The following is a 26,705-nucleotide window of genomic DNA, read 5'->3' as shown; positions in this document are numbered from 1 at the left end:
TGATGTTCTAATAAATGGGACCAGCAGAATTAGTGATAAATTCTACTTAAAGGAAAACAGCCCAGCATTAAAATACTTAAACGTATGTATCTTGCTGTTTTTACTGTATCTCATTAGAACTGAAGTGCTGGTGCATTAGCTCAGCCTGTTCTGTTTCAGCAGAGGCTGGAGCAGAGCAGCTCCTTGCACGTAGCTCTGACAGAGCAGCAGTTTTGAGTGCCGTGTCTGTGCCTGTAACGCTGATGCTGATGTAATGAAACCCTCTCTGTATAAGAATTAATATTCCAGTAATGCCCAGAGGTTGTAAGTGTGTAGTTAATAGCTCCCAAGGCCAATGGAAATTAACACAGCCATAGCAGTCACACATTACTTGCTGCTGGTGCAGTATATCTTTGTGAAAACTAATATAGAAAATCATTCTCTTAAGAATAGCATCAATTAACTGATTTAATTCAGCGATTAGTCACAAAATGTCTTATTCCTGTAGTGCTCCCAGTAAGTAATTTGGAAATACCTGATGATTAGGAAGCCAAATGCAAGGTGCACTTTTAATTTTAGAAGGCAAACCGTGGCTGTGTTGAGCTGAACTCTGCAAGGCAGTTGTGGGCGAAGCTTTGGAAGCTCTCACAAGTAGGTGTTAGTAATACTGGATGCCACTGGCTGCAGATAACCAAAAGAATACCATATTTACAATTCCACAGTGCTGTTCTGCAGTGAAATCCCCCTCAAAGGGTTTCTGCAGCTGTGGGTGCATTTTTCCCGTGAAGAGGGTGTGCACCCCACAGCAGGGGCTGCCTGTGACCCTGTCTCATTACAGTGAACTTCCATGCTAACCAAAGTTCAATGGGAGAGGCAGACAAGGCAAAGCAACAAGACTTGGCAATTTTCTAGTCCTTGCTTTTCCTACCTGAGGTAGCAGGGTTGGAGATGCTGGGAGTAGAAGAGAGCAGCTGGCAGGAACCTGCTTGTGAGCAAGAAACAGCACTTTGTCTGCTTTTACATGAACAGATTCATCCATCCTTATTTTCCATTTCCTCAGAGAGCCCCTGTTTATGTGCTGGAAAGGATTCCCCCATTAAACAGAGCACTGACTTCTCTGGATTCTTGCAGGGGAAATGTTTCCACAGTGTACGTGCTCCTGTGATTTCTTTCTCTGTTTAACCTTGGAACAGCATTTCCTCTGGCTGTGCAAGGTGTACCTTGCTTTCTGTGCTCTCAATTAAGCGAATAAGCATATGCTTGCTTTTGTCTTTGTGCCCTCATTATAAATTCCAAATGTTGAGTTCAGCCTACACGTGGCAGGGGAGACAGAGGGGAGGGATGGGGTAGCTGTGCAGCCAGATATTCCTCAGTCATGCATCATAATGCCATAGTGTTGTTTTGCCACCTAAGGGTTGGAGTCCCCATTAGCCCTCACCTCCTGGGCACAGTCTGCTCAGCCTTAAGCAGTGCACATGTGCTGGTACTGGGAGTATGCCATGCGTTCCATCTAGTGGCTGATGCACAGGAAAAGATTCCCTCTTTCTGCTATCTGCAGTGCCAGCTTTAAATCAAGATGCTTCATGACACTCAGGTTTAAGCAGGGACCCTGTATTTAGAAAGTACTGCATGCTTTCCCTCTAAATATTAACCATTTAGGGTTTGGTCTTTGAGTTTAGTAATTCAGATTTTAGAACACAGCAGCCTCTGGCCACGGGGAGCGTTGCAGTGCTGCTGCTGGAAGTGCCTGCAGTGACAGCCACCAGGATGAGTTGAATTGCTGCCACACATTTGTGTCTGCCCCGGGCACTTGGCACGGGGGACAAGCTGGGAGTTCAAACATGAGCTGTGCTGGCACCAGTGCACCGGAGGTGTTGAGGTGCTGGGATCAGCAGCAAGCTTTTCAGGAGAAGGGAGGGACTGCCAGAAGAGGGTGGGCCCAGGGGAGGTGGGGTAACCTGGCTGCTCATGTGTCCTGCTTCTGTTCCTCCTCACAGCTCAGGAGTGAAGACCCTGCCCCACAACGCCAAGGTGCACTACAACTATGCCAATTTCCTGAAAGACCAAGGCCGAAATGTTGAAGCAATCTACCACTACAAAACTGCTCTCAAGTAAGTCCCTCAGGGCCTGGGGAGCTCCTGCTGTTAACCCTTCTCCTTCCTGACAGGCATGGGGTGAGCTGGCTGCTCCTCATCCCTGGCTCCATGGGAGCAGCTTGGCTTTGGGAGCCTGGGAAAGTTCCTTGGCTGGGTGTTTGTGTGTCATAAAATGAGGTAGCCTGGCTTCCCTCCAGCTCCACGTGTGTGTGTGTGTGCACTTCAGTACATGAGATAGAAATGTTACCATAGCTACACATTGAGGGATGAGGTGTCATTTACACAGCTGAATGTGTGCTGGTAAGCAGGAGGTAGTTGTCCTAAATGCATTTTCAGGTTCCTGGCACATTTATCTTTGTAAATTGTTAATGGTGCATGCCTGGAAAATGTCAGTGCAGTAGCCATCTGAAGTGCAGTAACAATAATGGTACTTACTGCTTGTGTTGAGGCTTCTGTCCACAGAGCTTTGCATGAATGCTAAACTAATTGATCCTGAAAATGCTCCTGTGCAGTAGCAGCGCAGATATCACTGCTGAGGTTCTGTGCAGGGGGAAGCTGAGGCAGCAGGATGAATTGCTTTGCTTGTAGATGAATGGTAAATCAGGGCCCAGGGCTGGGCTGTAATTTGGGACACGTCCTGTGGTACCTGTGGGGGACCCTCCCTTCACACATAGATGGGGTCACTCCCTGTGAGCAGCTTCCCTTGCCTTGCTGCTCCTCCCTGCTGTTCCTGCAGCTCAGCTGCTCCCCAGGCAGTGCTCAGTGCACCAGGCAGCTCACCCTAGATCCCCAAACCTCTCCCCTCTGCTTCTTGGGACCTGGGAGAAAGGACAAGCCCCTCTGGGGGATGAATGCAAGGAAAAGGGCTGGGGGGATGGCATGGTGGCAAGGGAAGACAAGCATGGAGGGCACAGATAGTGTTTTCAGGAATAGAAGCATGTTTACAAAGGACAGGCAAGGTGAAGAGTGGCTCTGATGGACAGCAAGGGCAGAGCCCAGTTCCATAGGGCATGCCAGGAGGTGGAAGAAATGTTCTTTCCTGACATGTAATGTGACAGAAAACTCCAGAAATTACATGTATGCTTTGTCTTTTGGCCAGCTGGCAGGGTTATGATAAAAGCTCTCCAAGGGCTCCTAGCCCACCCAGGCTGACCTGCGAGGACAGGAGTTCATTGTCACTGAGGAGGGAGTGAACCTGGGTGAAGGTGATTTTCAGCTTTTTTGAGCAACATCCTGTTCTGTTTTGCCATGCTGGGCATTTAGGAAGTCATTTAGAAAAGCCTTCTATTTTTTTAAAGTTTCCAGCAATGGAAAATCCAGCACAAGCATCAGTAAATGGTACTGAAGGTTAATTACATTGGCTGTTGAAAATGTCCTCCCTTATTTTTAGACTGATTTGTTTGACATCAGCTTCCAGTCATTGAATTAGTTTATACCTTTCAATGCCACACTGAAGATCCCATTACCAAAATTCAGTTTTCTGTAGAGTGATCCACTCCTCCCTTGACCTGCTGCTTGATAGGTGCTGGTTTTTTCAGCATCACAAAGTTTTGCAGTCCTTCAGTTGTTCCTGTATCTAGTCTCTGAACTTCTTCTAAGTTACCAGTAAAGCCCATAGCAAGTTAAAAAAAAAGAAGAGGGACTGACAAAAATGATCCAAGCCCTGCAGTGGGGTGCACAGGGTAATGTAACTGCTCCTACCACCATTCCCTCTGCTTGTGTAAATGGGATTTGCAGACAAAAGATCTTCTCTAACTCAGCAGCACCCATTTATTGTAATTATAATGCTGTTTTCTGCTCTGCAGTATTTCAATTATGAAAGAGTCTGTTTTGAGAGCTGATTGCAAACGTTTTCTCCACTGTATTACAGAGCTCTGTTCATGCTGGTGGTGTTTATAGAGCATCTGAAGCCTTGTTGGGGCTGGGAGCCCCACAGAGCCAGCCCTGCTCTTCTCTAGGTGCTTGGTGTCTCACTGGTGCTAGCACTAGACTTGCTTCAGTAATTTCAGCATTAGCTGGCAGTTTGGAAAAGTGAAACTCGCCTTGCACGTTCCCTTTTTGACCCAAAAGTGCAGGCCAGGAGTTGGAAATCTCCATCACTGGGAAGCTGCACTACTTGTTCTTGTCACAGTGCATCTCTGCACTTACATTTTCCTTATATTTACTCCTTCTTCCCCCTCTGGCACAGGGAAATTATCTGGGGCCTGTGTAATGAACAATAGAACGGTGTAAGTAAGGAGCGCACTGTGTTCTTCTGTTGAGAATGAGATTCTGTGATGTCTGTGTTTCCCCCTCAGACAGTCAGACCCTTCCTGCAGTGCCAGGGTTTGTGTGTGAGCCCTGCAGCCTCTCTTAGCTGTGTTGCCTGCATTTGTTGGCTGTGTTGGAGGAGTGGAGAAGCTGCTGGGTGTGGGACAGGCAGCCTCAGGTGGATACAGTGCCAGAGCATGCCCAGGTATCCCAGAAAACAGCTGCTGTATCTATAGAGCTGTTTCCCCATCCTCACTGGCACCAGCTCCTCACACACTGCTCTGATTGTGGACCAATCTCCATAATTAGAGAGAAGGAAGCAGTAGCTGTAATATCCTGAGCAGAATTTGGTAGTTCAGGGTATTTTTGGCCACTGGCTTGACCTGGAAAGATGAATTACCACTCTGTAAATTTCCATGTCAGGGAGTAGGCAGACCAGCAGCTGAGGTATGTGTTCTCACAACAAGCTTTCATGATTTCCCACAGGTACCCCTCACTGAGTGCCTGCTCTCCCAGTGAGTGTGGGTGGATCCATCCTCCCCAGGTTACAGAAAACCCATGCTACTCGGGAGGCTTCAAATCCAATGGCAGCACAGCCAGGAGCACAGAAGATAAAAATATTATTTCTGCCTAGTGCTCAGTGAGCAGATCAATAGGGAATTAATAAGGAGCTGGAGTCGATAAGGACACGGCTTGCTGCCTGGGAGCTCCTGGGAGATGGGAAAGGGAGAGCTGCACTGCCTCAGTGGGTGATGGCTCATCCACTATTCCAGCTTTGAGCCAAACAACAGTGCAGCTCTGCTTGATCTCTGGTGAATGAGTTTAATTGTTTAGTAAACAAAAAGTGATCTTGTCAGTCTGCACGCTGCTGCTTGAATGCGAGCAGTTTGCCATTCCACCAACTCCACCAAGGTGAGGAGGCACTTCCATGTGCTCCTGCTCTGCCAGCAGTGCTGGCTGCCTTGTGTCTGCTCAGCAAAGCAACACCTTCCTCCTGGGAAGCTGGAACTGTGGGAAAGGATGCTGAAGTGCACACAGGTTACCTAGTGAAATACTAGCAATGGATACTAAATCCTGGGAAATTTTAACTGTGGGAAAGTGTGACAGTGTTCACAGGGGTCTCAGGTTGAGGGAAAAGATGAGGATTTGACTCCATGTTTCAGAAGGCTTGATTTATTATTATATATATTACATTAAAACTATACTAAAAGAATAGAAGAAAAGGTTTCATCTCAGAAGGCCAGCTAAGCTAAGAATAGAAAGGAATGAATAACAAAGGTTTGTGTCTCGGACTCTTTGTCCGAGCCAGCTGACTGTGATTGGCCATTAATTACAAACAACCAACATGGGCCAATCACAGATCCACCTGTTGCATTCCACAGCAGCAGATAATCAATGTTTACATTTTGTTCCTGAGGCTTCTCAGCTTCTCAGGAGGAAAAAATCCTAAGGAAAGGATTTTTTATAAAAGTTATCTATGACAGGAAAGGATGCTGAAGTGCACAGAGGTTACCTAGTGAAATACTAGCAATGGATGCTAAATCCTGGGAAAGTTGATCCCCAATGCTTTGATTGCTCCCTTTCCTGTTTTCAGAGACAGGTGGGATTCGCTGCTGGGAAATGTTGGTGTACCTCTGTTAGCTTCAGGGCAAAAAAGTGGTGAAAGAGAATAATGTGTTTTCTCTGTCAGTGGAACTTCAGGGCAGGTTTCCAAGGCAAACTTGGCAATCAGTCCCAACAATCACCATTGCAGGTGGCCCATCAGAAAACTCATTCCTCAGCCCAGCCCAGAGGCCAGTAACAAAACACCCTGACCTAGCTGGACTTGGGTAATTAGTGCAATCTAATTATGTTCTCCAGGAGTGAGGGAAATGAACACTGAAATGAAATGCAAAAATGGAGAATGACGTTTGAATTGGAGACGGGTGAAAGGGTCTCTGGTGTTGAGATGACCCCGAGGTGTTAGAAAGTCTCTTTATCCCAGCCCTGAGACCAAAGAAGAAGACAAGATTCCTGGGCTCTCGTTCTCAAGGTTGTTTATTTGCTGTTATCTAATACATTGTCTTTCTGACCCACTGAGGTCTGTCCAGCAGGTTGGGTTGAGGCACACTGACTGCCCTCAGGGCAGTGTTATCTTTTTATACTAAAAACTACGTGTACTTTATTTACAATAATTTTCCAGTACCTATCACCTATGTTAGACAGTGAGCTTCTAGTCTAAACCAATCCAAAAGTCCCACCATCACAGCAGAAGATGGAGGACAAGAAGAAGAAGGAGAAAGAAGTACAAACCCAGATTCCTCCATCTTGCCTCCTGAACCCCCATTCTAAAAACCCCAAATTCTACTTTTTCACCCTGTGATAAATTCATTGTCATTTTATTCAAACTCTTGTGGTTTCTAACTCTTCACACAAAGTTGGTGATCATTTCCATGGGTTAAAATCCAAGGCACAGGTATCTTTGACTCCGTGCCAAGGTCTCTGAGCCCCCTGCCAGGGTCTTGAGTCCTCCAGGGCAGTCAGAGGAATGTCCTGGGTTCCAACAGATGGGGAGAATGAAAAGAACAAAATTCTTTATATGAAAGAAAATCTCTTCCTATATGTAGTTCCTAAAAGGGGAATGGAAATGGAGCCTGTAAAACAGCCCCAACAAACAGTTGGTGTTCAGCAATTGTACAGTGGGTTATAAACCTTTCAGCTTACCTACAGTAAAACAAGAAAAACACTCTGCTGGATTAGACTGCTTCACTGGCTTGCCTGACATATGGTAGTGACCCCAGGAGATCCTTGGAGTTTTTTCCTTCAGAAAGTGAAGGCCAGAAATAGTCCATCTGAGATGTGAGTCAACCATGGCTATTCTGAAAGCTGGCCTTAACGCTCTTGCTGCTGCTTCTGCTGCAGGTTTGTGGCTGTTGTTAGGAATTCTGGAGAACCTCTGCTCCTGGAGATCAAGCAGGGCTGATTTTATCTGAAATTTATCTCACCACTTGTCCCCTGTTTGTGAGTGAAAATATGAGGTCGTACAACCTCATTCAAATATGAAGAACAAATCTGATGTCCTAATGAAGATGTTAGGACATCAGAGTTATTCTTCATATTTGAATGAGAACAGCTTTGCTGTGTTTGTAGTTACTAAGCTGTGTTTGTAGTTACCAAGCCTTTGTCCTGCTTCTCCCCAGCCTTGTGTGCTTGATGTTACTGTTGGTACTGTTCTATTGCTCTTCAGCAATGCGCATGGGCTGACATGCAGAGAGAGAAAAACAGCAGAGCCTGAAAACCCAATTGGTGAACATTCGTTATCAATTTAATCAATCTCCTTTTAACAATGGAGGGGAGAAAAATGATTCACCTCACCTCCTACAATTGCACTCATTCAACATTTTAATTCCCAGAGCAGTTCTTACCATCCCTCTCTGTGTTTGTTTCCAGGGCAGTGCTTCCCATGGAAGGCAGATCAATGTGAGCATCAGCGGGTGGGGCTGAGGGAGATTGCTGAGTTCCTTGCTGGAGTTGGGTGGATAAACATGCTAATAGTAGTTCTGTGCTACCCAAGCTATATTTCTGTGTCTGGGAAAAGGTCATCATCTAAAAATTCATGTTTGTCTTCTGGATGTTAAAGTATACTTGACAGTACAGAGTCCTGCAGGAGGTGTTGACCTTGTGCAGTGGGATACTGTGGATTTATTTACATAAATGCACTGGTGTGTACCTGAGAGTGCTGCAGTGTTACCTTCTGTGTGTGTTCATGTCCATCAACAGGTTCCTAGCCACAAGCTCTCCTTGGGCTTCCCCTGCCAAAGGATGCTGACCAAACAGAGCAGGGAGGGGACCAGCCTGCCATGCAGAAACCTCCATTCCCCCTTGTGGCATCTTCTGGAGGAGGGATGTAGGAAGTCTTGGACTGGTTTTCTTTGTTGTTCAGGGAGCTGTTCTGCTGTTCAGCTGTGAGAGAGAGGAGAGAGTGGGCCAGGAGGCAGGGAAACCAGCATGGAAACACTTGGTCCTGCAGCTTGTGTGGTCTGGCTCTCGCAGAGCTTGCAAGTAATACATCTTAGGGCATTGCATACAGCCTGGAAATGGGGAATGCTGGTTTGTGGCATCCGTAAGGATCATGAAATCATGGTTAGTACTCAAACACAGGCTAGATGGAGAAGGGAAAACAGTGTAAGCAGCTTATCTGTATCCCTCATTTGAGGGAACAGAATTGGTTCATAGCAGCTCTGGAATGGGTAGAAAAGAAAAAAGCAAGGCTGTTCTTTCACCTCACTACACTTTAGAAATAAAGCCCTAATGCTGTAAGGGAGACTCAGGTTTCTTCCTAAGCTTTCCCACATACCTTCCTGCTGGGTTTTTATATATCTTAAATCAACGATGTCTGGGGTTGTTTAAATTCTGTTAAATTGCACTCTCCATGCAGTAAAAAAAATTGTGTTCTTACAGCCCTTTATGTGTGTGTGTCAATGTATTTGCCTTTAAAATGCCTCTCAGCATGGACTGCAGGTGGCCTTGGATACCATCTGTGATTTATTTCTGGGAAGAATTAAAATACCAGCACCATTTGTTAGCCTGTTTTTACAGTGAGTAAAAAATGTGCATTTGCTGCTTTGCTGTGGCTGCTCTTGCTCCTGAAACCCTGAGTGCCCTTCTGACACTCTGATATTGCTTAGGTCAGGCCCTTGGAGCAAGCCTGGAACATCTTCATAGAGATTTCAGGTAATGCTCTGTGTTAGTGGATATTATGGGCTGGAGGTGGATCATGTCCAAGCAGTTGGGAATATCTTGGAGTGTTCTGATTTGAGCTTTGACAGTGGGCTCAAGAAGTATTGGGTAGGGATGTGGTGGCTGTCCTGAAGCTGGACAGAATTGTTGAGTGTTTTAGTGGTAATTGATGGCTGGAAGGGCTGTCTTGTCATTTGAATCAGAGACTTAATGGCCTTTACAAGACGTTGCATGGGACAATGGCCAAATTACTTCAGCCAGTGTAATTTATTTTTGAACCTGTTCTCAGCAAATCCCTGCCTGTTTTGAGGGCTGCTCCAGCTCTGCTCAGTTTTCCTGCTTTTTAGTAACCAAATAACAATCAATGCACAGGCTTTTATTTACTTGGAAACAGAACTGGTATAAGTGCAGCCATGATGCAGAGACAGTGTGTGTGCATTTAGAGCCACGGGAGCTGGGTGTGCCTGCTGGGATGGACAGATGGATGTGTCAGCCCTGCACACTGATGGTTACAGGTGGTGGGATCCCTTCCTACACCTGGTGTCTTGTTGTGGCTGCAGGTCCTTTTGTGCTGCCCTTCAAGGACTTGCTGGCTTTTCAAACACATCATCTTAGAGAAAAGCCCCCATCATCTCTGAGGGTGCCAACTCCATGGCCTTCCTCAGAACTGCATGAAAGCTCTGCCTTCTTATGTATTGGGGACTGATAAAAAAATCTGGGTAAGGAAAAATGCTCCCCTAATTAAAAATATTTCCTTATTGGGACAATAAGAAATCTATTTTGACTATTTTTGAGGATCTGTTTTGATTCTCCTGTGGGGTATGCAGAGAGAAACTTGTGACTGTATTTTGCACGTGTCCAAGTCTACCCTTTCACTTTTGGCTAATGGTAACCTCAAATCTAAGGGTTGGTTACTCATTCCCACAGCCACTGCTTTTTTCTTAGCCTGCTGTCCTTGTTTTGATGAAAACTGTGCAGTTTGGGGCTGTACAGCTTCCCATGGCACCTGGGTGGTTTCACCCCCATCTGCTTTGGTGAGAGTGTGTTGTTATCGTGTCCCCTCATGCCATGTTTGATTGAAGGGCTCACCCTATGGTCTCTTGTTTGCTGTGGGGTCCCTCAAGATTCTGTGGGCTCCATGGAGTTGCCTGCATTGTTCGCATTGTCTATAAGTCAGGCATGTTGTGAATTATTAGTCCTTTGCTGGGCTTTGGGTGTGTTGAGATTTCTGAGATTTTCAGGACTACGTCGATCCTGCATAAATTCTTTATGTGAGAGAACAAGCAGACAGCCCTGTTTGATAACCTCGTGTTTGCCTCATCACTTCAGGGAACATGCAAGTTTAGCAAGAGAGATTTTATTTATTTATATTTAGCAGTGATATTGTTTGACTTAAAATCCTGTTTTTTCTCCTCAACTCTAACTCTCAGGCTTCTACCCTTGCCCAAGTTTGAAAATTTATAAATTATAATGTTGTTTAGGGTGCTACTGGTTGGTTATTTGAATGGCATGCTTTTGGATATTGCTGTAGGTTGGGGTATTTTTTTCCTTAATGGATGTCAAGCTCAAAGAATTCATGAGGCTTTTGTCAATGTACAGATTAAATCTATTCAGCTTCTTTATTTTTTTTTCCCATTTCTGTCCTGGAGAGGTTTCTCTCAGTGTCAGGGTGCTCTGCAATTCAGCCTGGGAGGCTCACTCTGCTGAGAGGGTTTGCTGGTGGCAGGGCACCTGTGGGCTGCTCTCCCTGGCTGATGGGCAGGGGGAGAAGCTGATGCCTTGGGTTTCAGCTTTTCTGTTTTTCAGATTCTGTGCTGCTTTGGTGTGTAGTTCTGAGCCTCATATTAGGGGATGGTGAGCTCTCTTCACAGAGTAGGGAAACAAAACAATTCCTTCTCTAGCTGGGGACCAAGGACAAATGATCCAAATTTCAGGCCCAAGAGCATAAACAATGTGGACTGAAGAGAGAAAAACAAGCAGGAGGGGACTTCATAAGCTAAAGCTGTAACTGGACAATAAACAGCAATATGCCAATGGACCAGAAGTTATAAAAGTGTGAGACCCTGTGACTGGTCATGCATTTTGTGACCATTTTGGGTTCATCTGGGGTGTAGCCTTGGCTGGGCTCTTGTGCTGCCCAAGATGCATCCACTGAGGCCTTCTAATAAATCCCTACTTTATTCTTTAGCTGTGCCTAGCCTCTGTTCTAGGTCAGCCTTCACAAGGCATCAAAGCCATAAAGCCAGGACCTTACTTACTTCCCCTGATCCCTGGCTGTGATTCAGCACTTGCTATATTTATACCTCAGCCTCTGGAGATCCCAGGTTAGATCAAGGTCCTGCTGGAGGCACTCCTGGTTGGGCATGACCTTGCACTGACTTCTCTGGCCCATGCAGGCCCCACAGCGCTGCTCAGGGATGCCCTGTGAGCCCCCAGCCCCAGCCTGGGATGGCAGCACTCCCTGTCTCATGCCTGGCATTGTGTCAGGAGCCCCTGGGTGTGTGGAAATGGGTGTGATGTAATTCCCAGCTCCAGGCTGTGCTGTGTACAGCCGCGAGTCGCGCTGCTCTGTCATGCTTTCACTGAAGGAGATTATGCCTGAGGCTTTCAAAGGAACCTAAAAGCATCAGATCTCTCACTTGCCTGACTTTCAACAGGATTTCCAGGTGCTTTTTTAAATACAAAAAATACCAGCCTGCCACAAACCTTCTGCCAAGCTGAAGGGTGTTGCCTTTGAGGAAATATTGATGCAACTGCTAGAACACTTAAAAAAAAATAACTGCTGCTGCTTGATATTGCAGGATCACCTCTCCTTCCTTGAATTAAATTAAAATGTTGCAAATTGAAAACCTTTTTGAGGAAGACACAGGATCTGCCATCCACATCTCCCCATCATGTAGAGCAGCTCTTGAAACAAGGTGCCACACCATCATGAGGCCATGACCTGAGTTGTTGCCAGTGCAGAATTGTTCCCAGAAGGATGACTGGTCTCAGAATTACATCAGATCATGTTTTAATTCAACCTGACATAGAACTTTATTGAGAACTTACATAAATACATGAAAATGAGTATGATGTAATATTAAAATTGCAAAATTGGCTTGAAATAGTATGCTGGAGTAAATATAAAATGGGCAGTATTAAAACTTGGCACAGATAGAAACGTTATTCATATAACATTCTTACTTTAGTTGGCAAAACAATGCCAATAATTACAGTATATATGGGAATGGGCAAAATGTGCCTTAAAAGCAAATTGCCATGCTGCCAGCAAGTAATGGGGCCTGGGTAATTAAGGCCTGAGTCCCTGTGCTTAACATGGCTGCAGGGAGCCCCATGGATGCTGAGCTTTGTGGTAGGGCTGGACAGGCACCAGGAGAGCCAAGAGTGGCTGTCAGGGAAGTGTCCTCTTGTGTGGAGGAGAAGTGCTGAGAGCTGTGGCCCTTCAGACTTTCCTCTCCTCTGGCCACAGAGGGGTAACAGGGCAGCACAGGGAGCTGGCTTACCACAGCTGCCTCAGTGTGACTGCTAAGTTTAAATGCATTATTTAATCAAAAGATAGATTAACAAAAACCAGGCACACTAGATCTCTCCAACTGAATAATTAATTTTTAAAATTATTTTTCACTTATTGTTTTAATTTATAAAATAAATTAATATGATTGGACTCCCTTTGAATATTATGCAAGATGATGCAGGCAGTTTTTTTGTCTTGCTGCTGCCATGGCATGGCTGTTGGATTAATGATGACCAGAGTTGCTTACAAGTTTTATAATGGTTATAAGAACTCATGTTGTAGGTCACTGGGAATGTGCTTTCAACAGGCTTGTTGTCAACCCTTGGAGAGTGATAAAGGGCATCAGGAAGAGTCACCCTCACGTGACATGTCAGGGCTGTCCCAGCTCTGAGAAGTGTCTCTGGGCTGCTTTCAATAACCTCTTTTATCGTGCAGTGGTTGTGGGGGGCTGCCCATACCCCAGAAAGATGACATTACAGCTTTTTCTGTGCTGTCCATGGTAGTTTTCCAGGTTAATTGCATGCTAGTCTGGCCCCATCCCCTGCTGCTTGCAATCCACACAGCAATGGCTGTACAAAAACCACAAAATGCTCTGAGGAGCAAGTGGGTAGTTGTCGCACTGATGCCTTCCTCCCCCTGAATACCCCTGGCACCAGACCAGGCAGGGCTGTGAGCAGGGCTTGCCAGTTGTTTAAGTGGTCTCTCTCTCAATCTGAATTAAAAGAATTAAAATTCCTGGTGGATCATAGGTTGCAGTCATGACAACAAATTTCATCCCTTTCTCTCCTTTCTGTAATTGTCTTGTAATTCAGATGTGGAGCCAAACAAAGCCCTTCAAATTTTTTTTCAAAAACCCTCATGTTTCAGGTAATAGTGGCATTAAATGAAAAAGCAGAATAAATGGTCATCAGCATTTTGATGATTGTGTATGTTTTATACTTGGTTTTGTCTTGGGAAACTGGAAATCTCTTGGCTGTGCAAGTCAGTAGGGCTTTTGTTCAGTGGTATTAGAGAGAATTTTGCTAACCTAAAAGAAGTGGGGATAATCACTAACAGGAGTTCTTGTGCAGTCTATACCTGTAATAGTTAAAGGGAAGGCTGCTGAAATTTATTCTGACAATTGCAGGTACAGCATTGGAGGAATCATTTGAATTATTCATTCTACAACAAGGAAGCAACCCACTTGTCTTCTCTTTAGAAATGAAATCTCCATCTGCTTTAAAATATACTTTTATAGGTTGCTTTCCCATAATTTTGCTGTTTCAAGACTTCTATTATAATTATCCTTGAATGTAGATTTTTAAAGAAAATTATTCTGAATTCTAAAGGAAAGGATAAACTGATTTCTTACATGAACTGCTACTTGTAGAATAAGTTTAATGAAATTCAGCTTTCTTTCATAAATAATGCAGCACTTGCATTTGATTAGGTGAAGCCTAGAGGAATTTCTACCTAATCAGATGCATAGCAAGAAGGATATTGCCTGCAGATTGTTACCATTGTCAGTGGTGGTGGCAAGGAAAACACAGCCCTATATATGTCCAGATAAAAAGCTTTGTTTCTTAAGAGAAGTTGCAAAACAAGCTAGATAAGCCAACAATTGATCTTTTGCATCCCAGTATATTCAGAGTGATGGCGTATAAAATAAAGTTTGGATTCTGAGTGTTGCCATTATTGTGGCACAGAGACTCCAGGTTAATTGGAGACCTTCCTGCCTTGGTATGTGTTTCTAAGCCTTCTAAGAAATAAATACATTCTTCATATGAATGAAGAATGGAGAAGGGACAATGTTTGCATTAGAGAACTTACAATCATAACAAGTTAAAACTGAATATCAGGATTTGTTGAGATCAATTCCAGAAGTCTTGATAAGCAGCACAAATCTGATAATTCAGAACAGGAGAAGTAAATGAGTCTCCCTCCATTACAACAAGAAAAAATCGAACAAGTTTGGTGTATCTGCAAGTCTTGCAGAACAATTTTGAAAGTTCTTGAGTAAATGTTGCTTCATTTGGTAGCTTGTGGTCAAGTTTTGTGTTCCTGCATAAATCCTGCCACAAGACTGTTCTGCTGTGTTTTTACTCCCAGGGAACTGTTGTTAACAGCAGTGGGTGTGCCTGAACAAAGGGCAGTTTAAATAGGGCTGCTAGTCCTTTACTCAATATCCATATTAATAAATTTAAAATGATCTGGTGCACATTCTCTGGCCCTGAGGTCAACTGGCATAACTGGACCTGGAAGTATTCAGTAAATGTTTGTGTCCTCTGAGAGACAGTGGCCAAGTCCAAGTTGGCTTTTGGGACCAAACCCTGATCTGGGCTGAGGCCTGGACCACTCCTTGGAGCTATTTGAGGGTGGTGTGAAAGCAACATAAACAGAAAGAGGGCAGGTTTAGATGGGATTTTAGGAAGAAATTCTTTACTGTAAGAATGTTGAGGCACTGGAGCACACTGTTCATAAAAGCTGTGGATGCCCCATTCCTGAGAGTGTCCAAGGCCTCGTTGGATGGGGCTTTGAATATCCTGGTCTGGTAGAAGGAGTCCCTGTCCATAGTGGCTGGGCATTGGAACAGATGGTCTTTAAGGTCCTTCACATCCCAAAACATTCAATGATTCTGTAACAGCATGGATGGTCATGGGCTCAGACTCTGGCTCTCAGAGGTAATGCTCTCTTAGGCCTGGTTGTTCTGCTGAACTCAGTTGAGTGGCAGCTTGCTCTACCACCATAAAAAAGTAATATTCCAAATAAAATATCTGGAGAGAAATGAAAGAGCTGAACCCTAGCAGCAAAGCCCAACAGCACCACCTTATCTCGCTGTGGTCAGAATTTCTGGTAACTTTTGTTCAGACATGTAAAATTGAAGATGTCATAAGTTCTTCAGGCCAGATGCCAAGCAGGTAATTTGTGCTTGCTGAGGTTCTGGGTTTTCACTTACATTTCTTGGAAAGGGCAATGAGATGTAATGAATAAATGTAAAACACAAGAAATAGAGCCCAGGATACATGGGAGATGTGTTTGCATCCTGTGATTTGCTGTTGGGAGGTTTTAGCACTGAGCTCAGAAGTGTATTTATGGAGCTGCTGGTCAGAACTGTGCAATTTAAAGGTGAAATCTATTCCCTTTTTTAATCTTGAGTTTTCATTCCACTCCAAATTGGTGCAAGCAAATCTCCTGGGCCTAAAATGCCACAGGAGCACTAAAGGCCAAGAACAGAATTAATTTCTGAACGTTTGAGAGAAAAACCATCAGGTTTAGGGCTGTAAAATGTTAATCTGTTTCTGACTTTTCCAAGAGTTGTCTGAAATCCTTTTGCCCACTCATAACTCAGGTGACTTCATGTCAAATACTGGAGCTGTTTTATGTGTGAGTACTGACAGAAGTAGTGCACACTTTTATCATAGCCATTTGGTAAAAAAGGCTGAAAAAGTTAACTCCAAGACCTTTTTCTTGGTCCAAAACAATGTCAAAGTCCCTTGGAAGAAATGGGAAACGACTGAGCCTGTGGTCATTTGCCCTAAGAGGTTCTTTGTTCAAGATTCAAGTTTTTAAAAAACACCTGGCTGCATCCCTGAACAATTTCTCCTCAAATGTGTGGCTTTGCAGTCCTTGTTTGCTAGGTGAAAAAAGGACTTGAGCTTTTTCTCTTACTTAATGGTAGGAAACATCCTGGTTTTGTTAGTGGTTCATGCCCATTTCTCCCAGAGCTCCCTTGAATGCTGCCGGCTTCACCCCCAAATAAGACCTTGCCAAAATAGTTTATGAGCTGTGGAGTGAAATTGTGACTGATACAAATGTTGCAGAAGTGTATAAAATGCTAAATTATTCATGGTACTTAAGCACAGAAAATCCTAGGGCTGAACTGACATGGTGAAAAACTCCAGGCAAAATACCCACAGTGGAAAGTCTTGAATTTAAAAACAATTGCAAACTTTAGTCGGGCTATACTAGAGAATCTTAATCCCTTCTACCTTTAAATGCCCCTTCTCATGCTGTACCCTGTGCTTTCATGGCCAACTACTTTTAATGTCATTTTCCACATCACTTTCCCATGATCAGGGACCTGAGGCAAAGAACTGTCAGATGCCTTGGTCTCAGAGCCTCACACCTTCTCACACAGCTGGTCTCCAGGGGCCTCTGTGGGTGTCTGTCTAAAATTTATTTCCTTATCATAATGACCCTCAGTTTTCACCTACCTATCAGACAAAGGGTCCTGGATGCTTTCACCAAGCTCTGGATCACTTCCACCTCTGGAGTTTTCTGGCAAAAGACCTACAGACTAAAATATTAATGTAGGAGCAGAACTTTGAGAATTTAAACTGCTGCATGGACCATGACCTGCTGCCTAATTCGTGGAGAATTTTAACAGAGATGCATTGGGCTCAGTGATGTAACTGAAACAGGCAGATGTGAAGATCAACAGGTCAGATAAAAGGAGAACTGTGCTGAACCAAATGCTACAAGAAGCTTAGAGAATTCATACTCCCAAGCAGTCTGGTTCCAAATTCTTTTACCATTTTGCTTGGTCCTGAAAGCATTGCTCAGCAGCTGATTTCAGGTTTCCTTTTGCACTTTTTTATCAGTTTTATTGTGAAAAAAAAAGTCAAAAACCCAACAATAATTTTAAACAGTGTTGTGTTGGATTCTGTGTGTATCAAAACCTATTTCCAATGGAAACATTTTTTGACAAGGCAGTTCTTGCTTGTTGCAAAAGCATTTTGAATAAAAACATTCAGGCTGCTTTAGTCACTATGTCTTTTGCTTGAAGGGTATGATAGGTTTTCAGTTTGTTCCATTTGCTTCCAAATGTTCCATTTTGCCCTGGAGATGTATAGGAACCATAGGAAACCTGACTGGGAGTTGAAAAGGTCCCTAGGATCCCAACTGACCTGCAGCAAATTAAGGGAAAACAGGGTTATTTGGCTGACATTCTTGCCTTTATTGAGTGCCAAACAGCACTGGTGGCAGAGTCAGCCACATCAGCTTTATTTGTTAATGAATGAGCATCTGTAACTTGCTGTTCCATTTTTGGCAGGCTGTACCCGCGTCATGCAAGTGCTCTCAACAACCTGGGGACGTTGACCAAAGACGTGGTGGAGGCCAAGGACTACTACAGACGGGCCCTTCAGCTCAACCCCCAGCACAACCGAGCTCTCTTCAACCTCGGCAACCTGCTCAAGTAAGTTGAGTGCAGGTGTGGCACCAAGAATATTCACATTGCCCCTACACACATCACCAAAGTAGTTTTTTCTGCTAGCTGGTGAAGAAATGGTGTCATTTCTTAGTGCCATCCAAAAGTGCTGGCACAAAGTTGTGGTTTATTGTGGATATCCCTCTGTGTTGTGCCACATCACTCCGGGTGCTGTTCACGAGTGTGTTCCAGTTGTAGGAAATTCATTTGTTCCAGGTATCAGAAATGAGTTGCCTAAACCCACCTAGGCACCTGAGATCCCCATCCTGGTGGAGATGTGTGAACATTTCCAGGCGAGGAAGCTGTATTGTTCAAAGGTAGGCATCAGATGCCAAGCTAATAAATAACACATATCCAAAAAATCCCTCTCTTCAAGTTCCCACTTCTCCTCATTAGCTGTATATGTATAGTTTGGGCATAAACCCCTTGTGGTGAGATGCTCAGAGCAGCAGAGTTCATTCCCCTGCAGAGCAGGTAGGTCTGGATTTGAGGGGAAGGCTGGTTTACATCCCTGAACAGTTAAAAACAAGTTGATGAGCTCATTACTTCACTTGTTGTTGTTTTAGAGTGTCAGCCTGTAGCAAGGAGAATAGCAGACAACCATAATCATGCAAATTAATTTGACTAACCACATCTAAAGACTAAACTTAGATCTGTACAAGAAGCCATGATCTGCAAAGGGTTCGATTATAAAAAGTAAAACATCTCTGTTTAGCACCAGCAAAAAGGTCCTTGGTTTTGTGAGGATATTGTGGTGTATTTGCTGACAGAACTGCATAAACTACAGCAGTAAAAGTACATTTTTCTGATATGAACTGCCCTTATTTTGCTGATAATAGGTCTTGGTAAATCTTTTAGAGCAGACAGTGGTGGTTAAACTGTGACAGGCTTAGTGTGGGTCTGGTTTTAAAGTGGCACTGTGTCATTAAAACTTGGTCTTTCTAGTCCTGAAATGTAACTTTGAGTGTGGATTTGTATAAAGGATGTTAAGTGGGCTGCTGAACTCCCTGGTCTGTTCAGAAGCAGAGAAATTATCAGAATAATTTTACAAGTAAATCTGTTGGTTTGAGGTTAGAATATGGGAAATGAGTAATCTTAAATAGAAAGTTTACTGGAAATATAAGGAAGGAAAGTGGTACAGTCTTGTTACAAGAGAAAAGAAAGGTCTTTGTATTATTCATCAAATTTGATTGATTGAAATTAATTTTAGGTGGCAATGGTGTTTAAAAATACATACTGTCTTTTAAATCCATCATGTGTACCTTAGTTACTATTCTCTGTTACGTTTTGGAGATTTTTTTTAAAATGTAAAATATTAATACAAAGGATCTGAGCCAGAAGAAGCGCTGGGACATTTCAAGTCAATTATGCTTAAATCTGGCCTGTCAAAGGGCTCTTGTGACCCAGCAGATGGATAAAAACTGGACTTGCTGCACTGGAAAAGCACAAAGGAGACATGTAGGGAAAATGTCTTAGAAATGTTGTTTGGTTTCTGTGCAATATGTCATGTTTTTCACATTGTGATGCCTAAGATATTGTGTGTCCTGCTGGATTGTATGTGCTCTGCATCCTTCTGTGGTGCCACATTTTGCAGTGTGTTAAATGTGTGTGATGCTTGTGCTAAACTTGTCAAAAGCAAGCACTCAGGGTCCTCCTGCCCTTTCCCCACTTCCATTTGCTCCCATTTTCTAAACTTCCTTTAGGCTTCCAAAACAATGCAGTGCATCTGCACACAGCACTTGTGTTAATTGTATTGGAAGCTGAGTGCCTTCATCTCCCTGCTCAGTTTTAAAAAAACTGCTAAAAAATAGGTGGAGCTCACAGTGCAGGAATTAGCACATACATAAAGCAGGTGCTGCGTGGGCAGATCCTATATGAATGTCTCCCCTAAAACAGGATCCCAAACCCTTTGGCCAGCACCTTTCCTAGATGATCCAGCAGCTTAGCAAAGAATATCAGCCATGCTGGAGCATGAGGGACCTTGTGAGATGACCAGACAGGTACAAGGCAGAGGTTTCACATTTCCCTTTCTTACAACAATGTCTTTATTTATATTTTCTACCTGTGTCTACAATTATCCTTTCATATATATATATAAAAATGTGCACATATATGGTAGCCAATATTCTGCTGATATTAAATCTAGTTTAATATGGGTAATAAATGAAATAAAATGGAAATCTGCAGAATATTACAGACAGATATTACTTTCTGGCTGTGTTATGAGACATTATGAAGAGTGTTTTGATTTTTAAATATATGTCAGAGAGAAGATAAATGGTCAAGCAATAAAAGCATTTTCTGTCCTCTTTACAAAGGCCTCAGAGCATGGGGCAGATCAGGAGGGGACAGATGTGCAACACTTAAGGCATGTCCAATAACAGCACAGCTTGTATTGGGACATGGAATGAAATTGTCTGGCATGGGGATGCCCCGGTTGAATTCTGCTGAGTTCCCTGCACCCATCCTGCTCACAGTGTGCAAATCTGATGGATCATCCTAGATTTCATCTCCTCTGGAGTGCTGAGAGAAGGGAAGTCCAGGATTTTGGAAGGATGGGTTTGTCATTGCCATGTGGGAATCTGCCCTTCATTATTCCATGCAAATAAGCTATTTAAGCATCCATTGCTTGTGATTTAAACTTGAGTAAAAACTGTTTTGAGGACACAGGGTGGAATTTATAAGTTATTTTCTGTGGAAGTCGTAGATGAAAAATGATGTTTCCATTTTCTGTTTGCACATAAAGAAGACAGCTATGTGCCAGAAGATGAATGTTCTCAGGAAGTATTGCAGGGTAATGGCTGAATAAACCTCTGGTTTTGTTTACATATCCTGAAATAAAGTTGTATGTCATCATTTTTGTGCCTAATATAAATATTGGAGAGCAGATAATTAAACAATGCTGGCAGATTTCTTACTTAAAATAGACCTAGAAGACGTCTACCTAAAAGTAAGAAATCTCTCTGCTTTCACAGTCTGTGTGATCAGTGGCACAGAGCAGCCTGGTACTGCTTTCTTCTGTTTTGAGTATTTGACCCTCTGTATAAATTCAGGTTTGTTGAGACACAGATAAATATTGTTCAGAATACCTCATGAATTTATAGACTGTGGGTATTTCTGCAAAGAGACAAGAAATAATATATTATGAACATTTGAAATGAATATCAATCTTTGATTTCAGAAAGCTGAATATCAATATCAGCTTTCTGCTGCCAGAATAATGGACAAGACCTTCTTATTTGTGGTCGTGTATCAATCCACACTTAAAGCACTGCAATATCCAGTACCCTGCTCCTTATGAAGAAGCTTTTGAGAGTGTTATGGCTTCATTTTCAAGGGGAAAATGAAATGCATAGAAACAATCTCCACTGAATCTTGAGTTTACATTGTGTGGAGAAACACACAACGTGTCCTGAGTGTTTGTTGTTGTGATTTAGTCCCAGTTGAGCAAAGCCATTTATTCAGAAGAGGAAGGACTGTCTGCCCTCTCTGATACAGGCTTCTGATGTGAGTGTGCTGACACAGCCTTGTGGAACTGTCTGGGATAGATAGATAGATAGATAGATAGATAGATAGATAGATAGATAGAAAAACATCCATCCATCCATCCATCTATCTATCTGGAAAACATCAGATAGAAATTAATGTGTTGAGATTTAAGACCTTTTAGCTAGTGAAATGTTCCTTTCTTTCCTTCAGCAGCAAACTGAGGGGTGATGTTGAGTGATAGTGAATGGTCTCTGCAGGGTACTCTGTGTCTCATGAAGTGCTGCAGTTATCCCTCAGTATCACAATAACATTGGAGACTGGTTAAAAACCTCCACAAACTCTGGCAGTCTAAGTTTTACGGTAGATTAAAAAAATAACTTAGGTTGTTATTATAAGGTAGGGTCCATAGAGATCATTTGGAGATCAAGGTAGCTGCTCAGAGCAAGTCTGATTGGATCAGATTTTTCAGGGCTGTGTCCAGCTGAATCTTGCATCCCTCCAAGGACAGAGACGCCGTAATCTCTCTGTGTGACTTGTTCTGGTCTTTGACCACCTTTGTGGTGAAAAATACTTTTCCTGATATCTAATCAGGATGTCCCATGTTCCTACTCTGGCATCTGTTGCCCCTTGTCCTGTCATTGTGCACCTCTACAAGAGTTTGGCTCTGGCTTTGCTGTATCCTGGTAAAAATTTGTTCAAACAGTTGTGGGGCCTTTGTTGATTTCTGTGTTTCAGGCTTTAGTACAGTCTCAATAACTTCACAAAATAAAAGATGAAGGTTACCAAGTCCTTTAGAGCACTAATCCCTTGGTTGCTCTCTGCTGCACATGAAATTTGCTCCAGTGCTAGCAGCCCTGTGCATTGCCAGGCTTTGGCAGGGTGGTTTAACCTGGTGCTTCTCCAACTTGCAAAAATATGGGAGAGATGCTCTCAGTGGAAAGAGCTGTTCCTTGAGCATGCTGTTTGTAGAGGCAAGGCTGTGAGCTCAGGTGGGAGAGGGAGTCAAGAGAGGGCATTGTAAAACAGGGTAATTTGGGTAAAAAGTTGGACTAAGTGGTCACAGATTGCTCCTGTCAGATGAATTTGTTCTTCTCTCTATCACAGTGAAGACGTACATTACCTAACTATTCCTGCTCCAGATCCCCAGTTTATGGTAAATTAGTGCATTGGACTGCTCTTTCAATGCTCTGTGCTCTCCCAAATTGCAGGAGATTTTTATATGAGATGGCCTTGATCCTGCAAAGGGTTGGCCTTGAGCCAGGAAAGCACTTCAACCAGTAATTAATTTTCAACTTGCATGCATAAAAGTTAAGTACACATTTAAGTGCTTGGCCAGAGCACTTGGTATCTTGCAGGCCTAAGCCCTCTGAGAAACTACTGGATCTGCTTTTTTTAATGTGATTCAGTCTGTCACATAAAAAGATGCCATAATCTTTCCCTCTTTACCCCCACTTTCAGGAGGCAAACATTGTTCTTGGTTCAAATGGAGAAAAAAAAGAGGCCATGTTGGAATGAAAGAGTAATTAAGAGGGCTGCCCCATGTTCAGAGTGAATGCTTGTGGTTAATGGGAACTTTTACTGCTGTTGAGTGGATCACTTAATCCTTTTATTTCTGTAGCGGGCATTTCCTACATTTTCTGCCAAACATCAATACCTTTATTAAGCAGTCATCTGGTTTTGATTTATAAAAATGTGTGTCATGAAACTCCAGCCAAGGGATCCCAAAGTTTTATAAATTGACAAGCTAGCTAGACTTTAATTAGTGTAGGAGAAAAGTGGTTCTTTATTTGTTTTTGCTTCATTCGTGTAATTTATGTGGAACAGCACTGGAAGAAGAAAAAGACTAGCACAACTGGTTTTACTTAGCTTAATGCACAGGCAAAATATTCTTCCAGTTACACAACTAGAAAGGGGAAAAATCTGCAAAGCCACATATATTATCAGCTGAAATTTGCACCTTATAAACAAGATTTGGTTACTTGACCATGCCTCTCAGATGAAATCTAAGGCCAAAGCAGCAAGGTGTTCACATATTTTCTGTTTCCCCAGAGCCCTTTGTTTCTTTTTCTAAACCCTCCTATTCGTATTCTTTGTACACCCAGCACAAGGAAAATGTTGTTTCAGCCCAGCTAAACATCCTTAGATGTTTGTTCAGGAAACCTTCTCATTTTTCAAAGGGGAGAAATTGTAGCTCAAATAAATAAACATCCCAAGATTTTTGTTAGGGAAATCTTTTCCATTTTCCATAGCAATAAATGCAGAGCAATGCTAGGAAAAAACCTAGCTCATCAGCACAGCCATCTTTCAGCTATCTCTGTTCATAATCCTTGGGATCTGAAGGACAGAACTCCTCCAGCCTAATCATCGACTTGCTGAGGAATTATTTAGAGATCCCAGGCACATTTAACTTGGAGATATTTTAACTTCAAAATAATGGAGTTGCAAGTGGATCTGTAAGAGCACTTGCCTAGGAACTGCAGAGTCTCCTCAAGGTTTTAGTAAAGGAAATGAAGGATTTCAGTGTCTCCAGCCTACTGAAGTGAGAGGGAATGTCCTGTTCCCAGATCACAGTGCCTCCATCCTCTGGTGCCCTCCCTTCAGATACTGGAGTGTATTGATTCATTGAATCCTCTGTCCTGAGGAAATGCTGGGTGCTCACATTGTGGAGAGGAGGCGCGAATGAATCATTTAGTCTTTGTTGAAAAGGGCAAGCCGGGCACTTGCACTTCTCTTTAAAGTAGTTAATCAGTGGGATAACCTCAACAAGTGCTTACAGGAATATTCCTTTCTGGTTTTTTTCTCTTCTTCCTGCAGGTCCCAAGGGAAGAAGGAGGAAGCTGTAATCTTGCTGCGGGACTCCATTAAGTACGGCCCAGAGTTTGCAGATGCTTACTCAAGCCTGGCCTCGCTGTTGGCTGAGCAGGTAACAGGGATGGCTCAGGTCCTGTGCCTTGGTGTGCATGCACTGCTGCCACAGCTCCTCCTGCACCTCCCACCCTGCATTGCTGCCACAGCCTCTCCTGCACCTCACTCAGCCATGGTGGCAGGCGTGGGCCCACGCTGTCTGCACAGAGCTCTCAGGCTGCTCTGCAGATGGCTTTTCCAGGATGGGAGGCAACTCATCCACAGTGAGTAATTGCACCCACGTGGTGTGGCTCTGAATTAAATCACTGCTGAAGTTGTGAGTAAATCCCCTCCCTGCCTCTGTGGAGAAGTCTTAATCCATGGCACCTTGGATGTTGTGACAGCAGGAGAGGCGAGCTTCCCCTCACACACACACGCCTACACAGATAGCCTGGAGATTGCATAATAAATCATTGCAGAGCTGGGGATTGTCACAAACCAGGTGGCCTCTGCAGCCCAGGTTCTGCCCCTTGCACGCACACACACACACACACACACACACAGAGGGTACAGGCCCTGATTACTGTGGTAGATGCTCACGAGGTGGGAAAGCTCCCTGGCTTTATGTTGCTCTTAATGAGTGGCTGTTCAATATTTTATTTAACCTTGTGGTTCAGGTGCCTCCAGGCCTTATTTGCTGTGCATGGCCCAGGCTGTGCTCTGCAGGCAGGATTACTCATTTCCTCCCAGGCCTGCTCCCCACGCTCATTACTCAGGCTCTCCCTACTCGCTGGAGTTAGATAATTTATTTCTGCAACATCTCTGTGAGGTGAAATGCTGTCCCCACAGAGGAAAAGAGAACTTGAGGAACAAAATCCTTGAGCTGAGAAGGAGTCATGGGGGCGTGAGTGCCCACACTGGGACCACTGAGCTCTCCTTCCCTGCACACCTGCAGCAGCAGCAGGTGAGGGATGCTGTGATTTGTGCTGTGCTCCCACTCTGGGGCTCTGGGGGTGGATGACAAGGTCCCTGTAAGTGCACAACTCCAGCACAACTCTGCAAACCTTTTGAAAACTGAATTTTTTTCCTCCTTCAGTTTTCAGATCTAATTGTTCCATAGATGGGGTGCTGAAGCTTTCTTAAAATATAAATATAGACAAAGCAAAATGGTATCTTTTGCTGTTTTCCATTATTCTGGTTAGTGAAATCTTCTCTGTGTAAGGGAAGGGGATGAATTTCAGCAAAACTGTAGGCAGAGGTCTTGTTTAATCTTCTTCAAGGATGTAGGCACTCTGCAAAACTCACCTGTGATGTATGTGAATTACTGAAAGATGAATTGATTTTTGAGGAGCTCTGTTATTGCATCCTTTTTTTTCCTCTTTTATTTATTTTATTTTCCCTTTTATTTTTATTTTATTTTCCCTTTTAATTTTTCCCCTTTTATTTTTATTTTATTTTCCATTTTTATTTTCCCTTTTATTTTTTCCCTTTTATTTTTATTTTATTTACCCTTTTATTTTTTCCCTTTTTATTTTATTTTCCCTTTTAAGAGAATTTCAAATATTTCCCTTATATTTTTATTTTATTTTCCCTTTTAATTTTTTCCCCTTTTATTTTTATTTTATTTTCCCTTTTAAGAGAATTTCAAATATTATCAATATTACCTGCAGGGATCTCAAAATATCGTGTCTGAATTTAAAGACAAGCCTTGTTGAATGGTAGCCCTGCTTTGAATAAGCCTGTCAATGAAGAGTGTCCTGCAAGTATAGAAAATGAGTCCTCTGCACTATTACCTGGTTTTAACATTAATTGAAATTATTAATTAGAACGATCGATTGCGAGGTCAGCAGAGCAGTAAAACCATTATAGAGTCCTGAGACCTTCTGCCCAAAACAAATGCCATTAATAAGTCCAGCAATAATTCATCTCTCTTACATATGGATTGTTCATCCTCTTGTGACTTGAGTAAGTGGTAGGCAAAAAAGATAGTTAGTACAATTTTCTCAGAAAGCAGCGATTTTTCTGCAGACTTTTGACACTTCCTCATGATCAGCCACAGCAGATGCCTGCTTGATTGTGCATCTCCTGCCTCACACATCCATCCTGGAGACCACAGGATGGTCAGGGTCCATCAGGGTCTGTCCTACAGTACCTGTTGCTACCCGTGGCCTCCAGGGGTACAGGCAGAGCTTTTGGCATCTTCAGCCCAAAGGATGATGACAGGAGCTCATTTTTCTCAGTGTTGGGTTTTCCACTTTGTCTGAGCAATAAAAACTTTTAGCTGAAGATGGCTAAAAATTCCAAGGAGTATTTTTGCGTCTCCTTGTGGCCCAGAGCCTGTGTGACAGCTGTAGGGGTATCTGTGAGGCCAGGCATTACAGGATGGATCACAGTTGCGCTTTGGGGATGGCACCGCTGGATCCCTTGTTGTGGTGTTGGGTCCCCAGGATGAGGTGAGAGGTGAGAATTTGACCCCAAGTTTCTCAGAAGGCTGATTGATTATTTTATTATATGATATTATATTAAAAGAAATTGTATACTAAAACTGTACTAAAGAAAGAGAAAGGATACATCAGAAAGCTAAACAAGAATGAATAATAAAAACCCACGACTGACCAGAGTC

General features: G+C 43.3%; 1 protein-coding gene across 1 annotated transcript in view; it reads left to right on the top strand.

The window, feature by feature from the left end:
- TMTC1 (transmembrane O-mannosyltransferase targeting cadherins 1) overlaps positions 1 to 26,705 on the top strand; it is a 139,001-nt gene that overhangs the window by 98,632 nt on the left and 13,664 nt on the right. Inside the window, exons 11-13 of the mRNA XM_054281921.1 lie at positions 1,977 to 2,090; positions 17,594 to 17,737; positions 24,053 to 24,161. Of these exons, the coding sequence (XP_054137896.1) occupies positions 1,977 to 2,090; positions 17,594 to 17,737; positions 24,053 to 24,161 (367 nt within the window). The remainder of the gene's footprint in view (positions 1 to 1,976; positions 2,091 to 17,593; positions 17,738 to 24,052; positions 24,162 to 26,705) is intronic.

This window comes from Melozone crissalis, unplaced genomic scaffold (genome assembly GCF_028551555.1).
Source record: "Melozone crissalis strain CALT ecotype California unplaced genomic scaffold, PUWL_Pcris_2 ptg000033l_1, whole genome shotgun sequence".
Classification (NCBI taxonomy): Eukaryota; Metazoa; Chordata; class Aves; order Passeriformes; family Passerellidae; genus Melozone; species Melozone crissalis.
This window is presented reverse-complemented; position numbering and strand designations above follow the sequence as displayed.